The sequence below is a fragment of the Varroa jacobsoni genome, unplaced genomic scaffold, assembly GCF_002532875.2.
Source record: "Varroa jacobsoni isolate VJ856 unplaced genomic scaffold, vjacob_1.0 contig00117, whole genome shotgun sequence".
In the NCBI taxonomy this organism is placed as follows: Eukaryota; Metazoa; Arthropoda; class Arachnida; order Mesostigmata; family Varroidae; genus Varroa; species Varroa jacobsoni.
The window spans coordinates 26799-40140 of record NW_019214410.1 but is presented as its reverse complement, the minus strand read 5'-3'; the positions used below and the strand labels follow the sequence as shown (position 1 = coordinate 40140).

The 13342-nt window shown below is 37.9% G+C and overlaps 1 protein-coding gene across 5 annotated transcripts; it reads left to right on the top strand.

The window, feature by feature from the left end:
* The first annotated feature begins 317 nt into the window (after positions 1–317).
* On the top strand, positions 318–9323 carry LOC111270769 (uncharacterized). Of its 5 annotated transcripts, none has more exons than XM_086972630.1 (4): positions 318–776; positions 1436–1509; positions 3581–3761; positions 6347–9323. In XM_086972630.1, exons 3-4 carry the CDS (start codon positions 3597–3599, stop codon positions 6494–6496), a joined length of 315 nt encoding a protein of 104 aa, XP_086828756.1. In that variant the 5' UTR covers positions 318–776; positions 1436–1509; positions 3581–3596; the 3' UTR covers positions 6497–9323. The 5 variants fall into 5 exon arrangements, with proteins under 5 accessions (XP_086828756.1, XP_086828755.1, XP_086828754.1 ...); XM_086972628.1 differs by having other exon boundaries at positions 324–776; positions 3522–3761; XM_086972629.1 differs by lacking the exon at positions 1436–1509 and having other exon boundaries at positions 321–776.
* Positions 9324–13342: the final 4019 nt, after the last annotated feature.

Below are 13342 nucleotides of genomic sequence, written 5' to 3'. Positions count from 1 at the left end.
AAAAGGTTCCCAATGACTCGCGATAGAAACTATTACAATTTCCATTATTTTCAGGTTAAAAAGAAGACATGTTCGGACATTATCACGATATCATTTAATGATAACTTCGTAGTATGACCGGCCCAAAGCGCCGAGTTGAATTTGTATCGCGCAGGTTCATCTATCGTCAGAGTGTTGTAAATCGATGATGCGTAAATTGACAGCAATTGAGACTGATAACGCGGGCGGCGTAAAGATGACCATAAGATACGGTGATAGTGAAGGCTGAACAGTCATAGTCCAGCTGTCTTACATACTGTGTACTCATATTTACGACCACTGGAGAGCTTAGGCGGTGGACGTTACACACGTTGCCGGACCATAAGACACGAAAGTCTCTTCTAAAAGCTCTTGTTCGTCTGAGAGTTTACCTTCTCCCTCGTTTCTCAGTTAGGCCTTGACTGCCCACCATATCCTCTAGAACCTTCTCTAAGTATACACCGAACCATAATTTGTTTAAATTCAAAGGTGTATTGATGCACGGACGTCGTATGGAGTTGCTACTGAATACTAGTCATTCGCAAAAACGATCCGTTTTCGGCGAGAGTGGTCTGGGAACCTCGCCACAAGCAGCGAATATACCCAGGCAAGGAAAAAGCACCTGTTGCTAAAGGAACTTTATCGTGAGGGAAACTAAAGGGCCCGATAAGGCAGTGCGATTGAGGACAAGCGATTAACGGTGTTTGGTTAGCAGTGTTTGGTTCTGCTCAAAACAGACTAATCCACAATTTTGACAGGTCAGTGTATTATTCAACATCATATAATGGTTACCGAAATGCGCCTCCATTTAAACTAGAAAAAAAGCAGGTAATACTTTCTATTCCGCACTATTGTTCGCCATAGATGAAAGCTTGCTATGTCAACATCGGCAAATAAAAACGTTGACACTTGCCCCCTTCATTTAAATGCAATGGTAAGGTGTCCCCGAGTGAAGCCCTGGTTCGAAGTCACAAATGCTAATCTTTCGTGCTGTTAGTTGAAATATACACGCTCCTAATTTTATAATAAAGAATTAATATATACAAGATGGAAACAAAAGTAACCTTATATTCAACTAAGATGTAAGTCTACGGTTAAAAAGTGGTTTTCGAAATAAGGCGGAACGGTAGGTCGACAGGATCCATAGAACAAAATGGATCACATAGAATAAAATTTGGCTGTGTGCATATTTTATCTGATTTAAGAGCCAATTTTTATTAGTTACACTTCTACGACACGCCTACGTTTGCTACGTCTCTCTATATTTATGCTGCATGGCAGCACCGAAATACTACGAAGGAAACTTGGAAGGAATTGTAGGAGGTGCACCTCAACTAATCGCAAATCGACATAAAGTTCTACCATGATGCCTGTCAAAAACACCGAGTACGATAAAATATTGCATCTATTTTTTTAGTTCAATGCAGTAACGCTGAGATGACCAAGGTGGCCGAATCTGAGAGATCTTTGTCACGAGGAAGAGCCTCTTCGGTAAGGAAAAATTGGATGAAGACAAAGTGGACCTGATAATTTCAGTAGTAGTCGAGAATCAAAGGTCACGAAACATTCCAGGCATAAGAAAAAACATAGTAGAAATGATAGATAGTGGTATCGTAGACGCGTCAAAGTAGCATTACCTATTGAAATTCTGAACGCTGTAACTATGAGCACAATGATTATACTCTGCTTTCAAACAGTGCCTGTAAGGTCCGTTTCAAAAAATACAAATACTTATTTTAAGAACTAAAAAAGTTGTATATATATATATAACCTAGTTAAGTATTTGGGAGACTTGAACGGATCAAGCTTAGTGTTTATTAATGAGATTCTGCGCTCATAGAAGGCATCGTTCTCGTCAGCCGGGGTGACCCTCTGCAATTACCGTTCATGTTTCGATGGGCTTTTGATTCGCTTTTACCCTAGACTAGAGGCATGCTAGTTAAAGAAGATATAGCGACGATTCATTTAGTCATCACAAGATACGCTTAATTTATATGGACGATAAGTACTCGACTACACCGGGACATTCGACTTACCCATTAATGATAAAAACACTTTTTTGGTGAGCATGTAAATAGTGTGACTTTTTCATTTTCGCTCTTATCGACTATTATGACTGCAATCAAATTGCTTATTTATGCTCATCGTTACTAGATTTGTTTAAATGCAATCTACGTTAGATAGAGTGCACTGAACTACTTTTGTCATATAGGTAGCAGCGATCTTGTTGATATCTTCCACAAATAGCATAATCTAGCACAAAAATAAAGATCGCATCAATTAAACACGAAAAATGATAAGGTTTAATGAGCCTGTCGAATTCCTGACCTTTTCGATCCAGAGCGTGTTTATATGCTATGTTTTAACAAACCGATGATGGGTTCGTGTTTCAAAAAAAAAAATCGCAGACGTCGTCTCGCTGATTCCTAGTGAGAATCAGATCGTTATTAGCCAATAACGGCATTATAACCAAAAGACAAAAGCATGCATATATAGTGAGCAGGCCAAGTATCTCATTTGCTTTAGGATACCTATGATCCAAAATAGTTAGATTTTTATTTAGACACATATTAAACATTTTAGCTGTCAGACTCCCTAAAACGCAATCATTGTTTAGTTCTGAAAGGAGAACCGATGAAAAAAGATTATCCTAAAGGTTGGGTCGGTCTCGCAGTTCTGCGCAAGATTCTCGAGAAGGTTCAAAATATCCATCTTTTGCTGGTTACGTCTGGAACTTGTTTTTATCTCGGTATTCCTACGGCGAAGTCTGGCTGGCTATTTAGGCTTGATACAGGTTTTTCGAAGGCTGCTAAAAAATTCTTGCGTAACTTGATTGCGGTAAAGATAACTATTCACATGCGCAGACAATGAGAAACGGATATTGGTGGCGGTGGGAATGTTCTTCATCCTAAAGTATCATCAATTTGGGTGTTTCCTGAGCCAGAAATTCAGAGCTAAAGGTCCTAGAAATCTATAAACGCTTAAAAATTTGAAATTAATTAGCGCACATAAAATGTAAAATAACTAATACTATAACCTATTGTATGGACATTCTATTTTTGCTATCAGCTAGCCTCGGCCTTGCCGTATGCATATTAGACCTAGCTAGATGAGTAATGGTAAACATTTTGAAGCACTTAAATGTCTATGCACGGAAGAAGGAAGGAACAAATTAAACGTTTATACTTTTTTACTATTGAGTCTATCTAAGATATCGATTCGCGCAGGAACAGCATCGAAAAGATTGTACTTAGCAAGAATCATACGGTCAGAATTCGTTCTGTAATGAGTATCAAGCAGGGCAACATATCCGACCTTCAATAGCGGTACATTAAATAAGCGCTGTATTCCGAAGAAATTGTCTTGCCTATAAAGCTACATGTTTCAAGCTTTATTTCCGATACTCGTTTAGTTAGGATTTGCTTTGGATATCTAGCATGAAATTGGATGAATCTGTTCGTCCTTTCGAACTGAATTAACTCATACATCCCTATGATTTGCAGCCAAACATATTATCACTACGCCAGCAAAGGTAGCACCGTCTTTTGTCTGTTGTATTTAGCTAAACGTCTAGTAAGATGCTGTGGCAACTGTTATCAGCAACGGGCCTTTTTCCGGAACAAGACAACCTGTCGTATCTCCCAGAGTTCTCTGAGGAAAAGGTCAGAGAGCACGCCTCTCCCTCGGACTGCTGGATCATCATTAATCAACTCGTCTACGATGTAACTGATTTTCTGGACAAGGTATGCAAATAAATATGGCTTTGCTCATTCATTATCATCGTTTGGCGAAAAAAGAAAAAAAGCATATTTGTCTTATTTTATAAATACCTTGTCAATTTAGTGCATCTGAATCCGACAGAATGTACTGTTTCTTTTTAGTTCATTAGAATTATTTCTGCTAAAAGCCAACTGAATCATCAAATTGTTTTAACTAGGCATAATTCCTCGATCATTTTTTCGGCCTATACCAAAAGGTCTACTTAAAACTTGTAAATGTCCTGAATGCACATAGGGACCGACCATTCAAAGCTAATGTAGACACTATTGTCGTATCTAACGCGCCAATGCACAAACAAATAACAGATGAAAAAAGTTTGTAATGAAAAAAACTTTGCGTAAGGCATAGTCGTTTTCAGATTAGCCACCTGTAAAAGCTACATGCCTTAGCTTAAAGCACAGCTCCGTATTACAATAACTCTATGTTAATAATTATCTTTAAAGAAACATTACGTGCCGTAAACGTGGACAGCGCTTATACTATAAAAAAAAAAATACTATATTGTTGCAGCATGCTGGTGGAACGGAAATCCTGTGGGAACACTTGGGTTACGATGCAACTTTAGCTTTCATTCAATCAGGGCACTCTGGGGCTGCCTATAAGATGCTTGCCAAGTTCCTCATTGGGAGGCTGCGTCAACCTGAAGCTCATTGACCATCCTCCTGAAAATCAGATTCGAAGTCGAAATCGAACCTAAGTTTTCGATTTGAAGTCGATCTGAAGATAGTGTTTTAATAAGGAAGGCTGTTGAAAAATTGCTGATGCTGCTATAGTATTCTACATGGTTTGTATTTATAACGATGAAAAAAGCGGCCACGATTACGGCCATCATTGCGATCCATGTCTCATCGGAGAGATGCATGAATCAGATAAAGAACTGGGTTTTGTGCTGCCAAACAATGGGCCCTTCCTTTCCAGGAGTGTATGCGTTAAGTTGCAATATACTACACACTATAGAATAAAAGGTGGTATTTAATTATACACAATTTATATTTACATTTTGTCTACGTTGGCTGTAACCTGTCTTCACATAAACTATTAGTCTTTGATCTATTGGTGAAGTTGTTGTACATATAATATAGGCTTAGGAGACAGCTAAAAGAATAGCTTGCCTTACGCTAACCCTCAAACGGAGACACACATTATCATGGCCTACTATAATAATAATAATAATAATAATACGATTAAAGCAGCATAGAGAGTTTTTTATTTATAGTAATTTATTTCAAGCTGCAAAAAAGTCAAAAAACTAATTTTAAACATGCCTTATTCACAACTGTCATTCTGCAATTATAACTCCAAAGCTTTAATGGGATTTATTAGAGCTTTAATTTAGAGGGACAAAAGAAATAAATCCAATTATATATGCTTATCTGAGCAAGGTATTCTAATATGCAAGTTACGCTTCGCCAATAGTAAGGTTTTTAAACTTAAAGTGCTCACAATCGATTTACCGATGTCACTACTGTTTCATTGTCGGCTCGCTGTCGACATGTTGTGGAACTAACTCTGGCATGCGCTATGGCTAGGTTTTCGATCGTAACGAAAGATTCTGAGGTAACCGCACCGCAACAATACGGTGATAAAAGCTGCGCCTAACAGGATTTCTGTAACGTATCGTTGTCGTTCCCATCAAAAAACAAATATCCTGAATATGAGCGTTTCCGCATATGCTTTTCACTAGAAAATAGGCTAGAGTTCAACGACAATAAGTTACAGTATCAGGACACGCATAGTTAGGCCAAATGCTAATACATTTTTTCTATTGACGAGACGTTCGTGAACAAATTTTTCAAATAAATCAAATATATCGAGAACCGTCTTCAGTTCCCATGTTTACGAGTTCAATATGCATGCTGGCATCTGCTCTTCTTCTTCGGATCAGGTATGGCAGATTAAAGAAGGCTCATAGCATGTTACTGTTCTAGCTTTGCAATAAAATGTCACATAACAAAAGACGCTCCCTGACAAGTGTGCTAGCGGAGCCAATAGTGGCATTTGTATTCTAAAATCTAGCGAAATTCGAGCACCCATATTTTATTTATATTTTCAAGTTCTTCGTCCACTGTGCCTGCTCCAGGCACAGTGGACGAAGATTGATCGAGGAAATTGGTCAGTCGATTTAAAAAAGCTAACTTGTTTACAGTTTTCCTAATCATAAACGAATTTTGCAAAATTAATTAGCTGTACTAGAATTTCGTGCATCAGGCTTAACAATAGTTAGATGTCAATAATAGAAAACAGGGATCAATATGCGTTGTTACGCAACATATGTTGGACTTCTCCGAATGGCACGCAACGTTCGTCAGGAAATGACTACGCCACAGATATAGCTTGTTATTTGAACGTATTTCTAAAGCTTTGGTATTATACGCAACTAACTGAAATGATCTTTATTTTTTATGAAATGTTCGCAGTAGATCTGGTCTTGTAGGTAGTTTTCACATTGTAGCAGGCGAATCTGTTGGCTGCCACGTCATTAATTGTGTACGCAGAAAATGGTTTCGTTCATTTAATTATGCGGACTTTTGTTGGCACATTTTTCCAGTGTTCTGAAATCGACCATCTTTCCCCCGTTTTCACGACCAGAGGTGCGAAAGGTCATGCCTGTGCGGGTGGAACGCTGATGCAGATTCGACGAAGGGTCTGGGTTCCGCTAAAAATCCTCAACTACTTTTTGATTAGTAATAACGAGTAGTTAGGAGTCGTTCAATATTGTTCGTGTCTTTAAGTATGCGCAAGGGCCGGTAGACGTGATGTTGCCCCTCACCGAAATGTTCCGGGATGCGTATGAGAGCTCTGCAGGCATGAAGCTCAAGGAAGCGATGGCCAAGAAAGTAGACAGGTATAAGAATGGAAGGCAGCTAAAACAGTTCGAGTTAAGCCTAAAAAAACAGATCGATTTCGGTGATGTCTCAGATGTATACGAAGGATATCTGTCACTGTAAGATTCTACAAGGGGGTTTATCAGAACTTAAATGGTCAGCTCGTTGCAAACGTCAAGACTCAAAAAGACTTGTTGCATAAAAGCTTCATTTAAATGACTGGATCGAAGCGTGTGGATTTTTGTTATTCCAGCTGAATAGTCATGATTATGTATCGTCAACGGAGATGGTCATAAATATGATACTCGTTTAGCCATAATAGCAGATAAAGTTTTATTTAAAATATCCTTTGGTGTTCAAATGAGGTGCCCATTGTTGTTGTTGTTGTTGTTGGTGTTGTTGGCATGTTGATTTTGCCGTCCAGAGTCATTAGACGAAAAATGTGTTAAGTTGGATATTTCAAGTTATGGTTTCTTTTTTGCCAAATAGTTAGTATGAAAGCACTCTATGAACTGGAAAAAAGTTATGATGCAAAATGTTCCTCTATATAAGCCACATAACAACCAATAAGTAGCGTCATACAAAAATAACTTTATTTAAACAGACGAGCGCATGTTCATTTGAATAACATAAATGACGGAACGAGAGATCCCTAATAAGTTTCGCTCAGCTAAACATCGTAGGTAGACACAAAAAATAATGGTCACAATAGCAATTATGCTTGTTTTCGTAATTACGAAACAAGCCAGTATTAATTATATTGATGCAACGTAGCCGCTATATTTCGAACGTTATATATTCAGAAAGACAGTTGTATAAACTGTCAAAAAGCCTTAGAACTAACGAAGCAATGTTTTTTTTTAATTTCGTCAAAATAAATAAAAAAAAATTGTAAAGCAAATAGTAATGCCGATATCTGTGCTGTTGAGTTGATACGATAAGCAAGAGCGAAGACATTGCCTTCGAGCGAAGGTTTATTTTTTCAAATAAATACAAAAAAAATAACTGCCGTTTGATCGAATCGCATCAACTGCTTTAAGACTACAACAAAAGCGTAAAGAAATAGTTTGGCCAAGGCTACTGCAGAGACGATATTAAACTGATTGTTTTTATCAAGAATAACTTCAAAATTCCTAAAAAAATGGTTATAGTTTAGACTTTAAATGTCCTAAACCTAGTTAAATTGTAGAAATGCGGCGCTCGACAGGGCCAAACAGATGGTTAGTGTGTTTGCTGCCGCTGTATGTCATGTGTTGGCCCAGGGCACGCAGATGGACTGCACATGCTTTTTGCTGAAAGGCTGTTACACATTAACATTATACCCTATAGAGATTACGATTACATGGTAGCGGTTGTAATTCGACTATTTGCACGTTCGTGCGTTGTGATTAATCGTCACCCACAGAAACATTCCCTCATTTCTGTAATTATTGGAGTAAGTTATTAACACCTACTAATTTAATTTGGTTCTAGTCTGTAGTAGTTCCTGACGGGTTAAACCCAACGTAAAATACTAAAAACACGCTATATGGCTCTGTATAGGTGTATTGTATGGCGGTACTACAATAAAATTGAAAAAATGCGTATTGATTAACAGTGTACGTTATCATAAGGCAATACTAAGGAATAAAGTTTAAAAAAAAAAAAGATAAAAATTTAAAGTTTTTACGATCAGAAAGAAATTGCCCAACCCAAAAATGTACTTTTTTTTCCTAACTAATTTGATCAGGTCTTAATGGAGACCCATGCAAAGGGGCTTCTGTAGATCGTAATTAACGTATGAAGTACTCCCATCTGTTGTCGGATTTTTTTTCTTTAATAAAAGGTTTGAGCAATACGCTGTACGCACCACTAGAGCACAATGTCTATCTTACGTGGGCCGACTATCGAGTCCCCTACCCCCACATAACATGCAACGTCAGAAAATGAAAAATACTGTTTTCAGTCAAAACACAGAGCCTTTAAAATTGTAAATTGTAGCTTAAAAATTGACTTCTGTACACTTAACTTAAACAAGTATCACCATTTTCTAACTCACAATCATTAATCGCAAGACGCTATTGATTTGAATGATCTTCGACATAGCTTCGATTAGCTGTGGCTCAAGAGAGACATTGTAGTTATTGTTTGCACCGTTGGGGTCAATGCGATTTTTTTAAGTTCGTAGCAGAATACGCTTATATTAAGCGATCCCATTTCCTTCGGCGTACGCATATTAAAAACCATATACAATAGTCTATTTAAATTACATGCTCACCGCTGAGTAATCGCGCTTGGCGCTCTACGATGGCAATGTACCTGCCAGATGAACGTCGCTCAGCTTCCTGATGCAATCCGTACCGCGACTTTGGAAGTGAGACTCGAAACAGATGGTTGCATCTTTTAATGTAATAAGTAAAATTTAAAAAAATAGTCTAACGACTATTTAATTTACTAGCCAACTGACTATAGTACTGTCTCTGTATAGAACTGCTATTTAAAATCAACTGCCGACGCCTAATGATGGGACCATTTGCGTCTGGGAAAACATTTGGCCGTGTTGAGTTAAATGGAATTGAAAAATATTACTTACGCCTGTTAGCCAGTATGTCACACACTTTTTCATATTTAGAATTTCATTCGTCTATAACATACTTAATGATTAACTTACAAAAGGTATTGTTTATTGGGAAACGAATAAAGTGTATATAATAATGTCTATATCCGCCTACTTTCCTATTAGAAGCTAGATAAACAGAAAGTAATTTTAAGCTATCTTAACTTTAATGGGCCCCTTACATGCTCAGAGCGTTTTTCCTCTTTTGTTTTTGCTAGTTATCTTCAAGACCATGCATTATAAAGAGATAATATGATCAGGGCAGATAATTTTCTTAACAATAATTAATACTGACACTGGTTTCATTTACCATCAGCTGTTTTCATATCAGTACGTCGGTACACTCCATGTTGCTCTAGCATATGTAATAGTTTTCGCATTTTCTCATGGTATCTAGTATTTGTTTGATACATCTTCTTCCCGGTATGGTTATTATCAGTCAACGTTAACCTTAATGCCATTATCGTATATTATATTATTATTATTATATTAGTATATTATATTGTATATTAAAAATTGTATATTATTATAATAATAATAAAGAAAGATAGATGAATTTTGCTGAGGGTTCCGCTGTTTTCCTTGTATATCCAGTTACGTTTGTATCTTCATTTCGCATATATATTATGACAGTTTTATTCGATTGGCTCCCATTACTTGTAATCTATCGTTTGATTTGGTATCTAGCGTTTTTTCTTATATTTCTAGGTTGCTTCATTTCCTTCGAGGAAATCTTCATGTTTTAGTTGTAAGGCGATCTCTCTAACGTGAAACTCAGATTTATTTTTAGATTGATCTGTTTATTCCAACTCGTTTTTACATAACTTCTGAGTCTGAGTATCGGTTTATTGTGTTCACTCCTATTATCGACTTTTTTAAGCGCGGTTATCTACCTAGTTTCTTCTGTTTGCTTAGACAGTTCTCATGAGTTAAGATTTTGGTTTACCTATTTGTTTTTAGTCAACGAGATATCGAGCTGGATAAGTTCGAAGAAACCCCTCTTGGAAAAAGCTGTATTTGGCGCGTGTTTTTTCCTGCTCAATATGCATCCGCCATTTATTCGGTCGATCCAAGTACTCAAACGATTTGGACGAAATCGTGTTGCTTGACGCTGGGTCAGTTCTTCTTTGTCTGCGAAGAGAAACTGCTCTTTTTGGAACAGACTAGGGTTCCCATTAGGATGTGTTGTCTGGACCGTAGAGTTCTGAAATAACTTTTTTTTAGTAGAATGCACGTATACTATTATGATTTTATGTTATTATACTTTGACCCCATTCCAAAGCATATAATTGTTTGTACCGTGTTCTGGTGTTAGATCTGGCCAAGCCGTATGAACCCCCTATGAGCCTATGGCTTAATTAATTAGATCGCCTGTGTTCGGTAACAACGAATGATTATAATGTCTGTAAATAGCTGTTCGTTCTATTTGCCCAGTATCTATAACTAATGGTTTGTTATCGCTTAATTTTCTGCCTGAGAATTATTCTGGAGCATTACGATGTCAGTAACTAGATATATTCGTATCTTCTGAAGATTAGATTATGATAATACAATACTAGCAATCAGATCTTGTAAAACTGGTTGGAAGATTCCTAATTGTTGCGGGTAGGCCTGAGTAGAACCATTAAGTCTAGATCTACTCTATATTATTGTTGTTTACATTTTCAATACCAAGGTCTCTGGTGAAGAAAGAAAGACCGAACAACTTCAACTGATTTATGTGGAACTATTCAGCTTTAGCTAATCCTAGCTGCGCCCTAAAGATTTGCGCAGAAAAAATATCTAACAAACTATGTTGTAAACAAGAACGCATTTTTCGGGAGTTCAAAAATGTAATTTTTTTTTTTGTTTTTTTTTTTGTTTGAATGAAAAAGACTACCAAAGTATATTGTCCTCATTTTGATGGTCTGTAGATTAATTTAACAACAAGGAAGGAGTTCGGAGTAATATGATTCGTTCGTCAGGTGCCCTTTTTGAAAAGCTTAATCGAAAGAAGTTAATCCAAAATCTGCTACTGACAAACTAACGAGAGTGACCGACAAAGACGGGTGACAGATGTTGTTGACCTTTTCACCCCGTGTAGAAATCGGATGTTGTTTCAACTCCACTAAAGAAATTTTACGGGAATCAGTTTTTCTGTTAAAGGAATATAACACATTGTTGTTTTGTGGAAAGTCGAAAATTATTAGAATTCTAAAGTATTAGATAGGTATAGAGAGTACTTTGAGTGTGCTACTTGCAACAAAGACCTTGCGTAACGAAAGTGGTATAACGCTATTTAACCATATTCAAGAATGGAGAGAATGATCATATTAATGCTATTTACTATGACATTACTTTTACTGGCTGCGAAATGTTTTAGTCAATCGCTAACTGAACTTTCTTTCTACGTACCTGTAGAAAAGCAGAGAAAAATATTTGCCATCTAGTTTGGACTTTACCAACGATTGAGGCATTCAGGGCGCACACCACGGGGAACAGTAGCGTTCACGAACCATGTTCCAGCGATTAGAACGACTGGCTTGATCATCTAGTGACCATGATGGCAATCCAACTTCAAAAAGCCCGTAAGGGTTTATGTCAACCCTGAGGTTGGTGAGTACAGTAACAACTAATATGCCTACCAACTCTTAAACAACGTCCAGTACAACGACAGATAGCTTAAAAACGCCGCGCAGATCACTGAGACTGGAAGATAACATAAACTGACAGCGACTCGAGATAGTTAACTTGTTCATGTGTGACCTGGACCGACCCGAAGCCATGAACTGTGTTAGTAGCCGCGAGATGGTCAGTGAAGCTCAAGCGCTACAAACCACTCTTGCAAATGGTCATAGTGAGCACTGAAATATGCCACGGTACATCTAGAAGTTTGAGAACTCTAGAAATGGTTCACGAGAAAAGCCGCGTTCGACTTCATGAGGGTGCTCGATCACGTCTTCGCGAGAAAGTCACGTCGTGACGACAGGGCACTGGGGCCGTCAAATGCGGCCTTAATTTTAGATGCAAGACCATTAGGTACCGAAAGTTCGAGGCTAAAGACGCCGCATAGGTCTCGATCGAAATTAGGACAAGAGGTTTCGCAGCCTTTGGCTAGTCAGAGTAGGGGCAAGATGGGCAAGTTAGAAGGAAACGGTCAAAGGCAGAGGGAGAGTCGTAACGATTCTGAGCTGAAAGACGTTGAATCAGAAGACATGGATGATGACGCGCAAGACGATGTACTGGACAGGGAGGTGTCGTTCCACTTTGCAGATTTGTCGAAGAGATTCAAGAAAACTTTCCCGTAGATAAACTTCACCCACAATCAAACGAGCTGCGACAAAGGTGTACGGAAAACAGGAAAACGTATAGCAGAGAAATCCGGCTTCAGGGCCCAGTCGGCAGTGTTTTGATCAAAAAGAGTTTGCAGAAATGTCACAACCAACGCGTTTGATGTTTCGAAAATAGACTAGAGCATAATCGGCATCTCTGTATATAACCATTGAACTGATATAGATTACATAAAATACGACTCGCGCTTCTATAGCACAAAGCCACGACTGCACCAGTGGCAGTTGTTTTTTCGTCAATTCGTCGGTCGTCCATTGAGATTTCTCCGTGAAACTTTGTTAATATTGAGTAGTAATAGTTTAGCCGCGTGCATTTTGACATTATCTACAATCTATATCGGCAGTATATATATGTATATATAGCGGTCAGCGTCTGCTTGGTGAAATACCTGGGAAGATTTCCGAGATATTTTTTTGTCTGAAAGAGTAACACATGAGAGACACTCATGAAACAACACCATAGTTCCATGCAAATGTCTGCGATGTTGTTCTTAATGTCGATGAGAAATGACGGACCAGAGAAGACCAGAGCTGATAAACCACATTTGGACGTCGTAATTAGTGTAATGAAATAGAAAATGACACTCGTTGATAGTCTATAATCGAGTGATAGGCTTTGTTATAATCGTAATCGACCCAGAAAAAAAAATTAAGAGATACCCATTAAAGCTCTAAGGTTATGTCGAGCATTTTTTAAAAGGATTTCTTTCTCATCTTGAAACCAAAGTCAGTTGAAAAATAATCAACTCGATGAAACAAATAGGGCGATTTATGTCAGCTCATTGGTAAGCGTA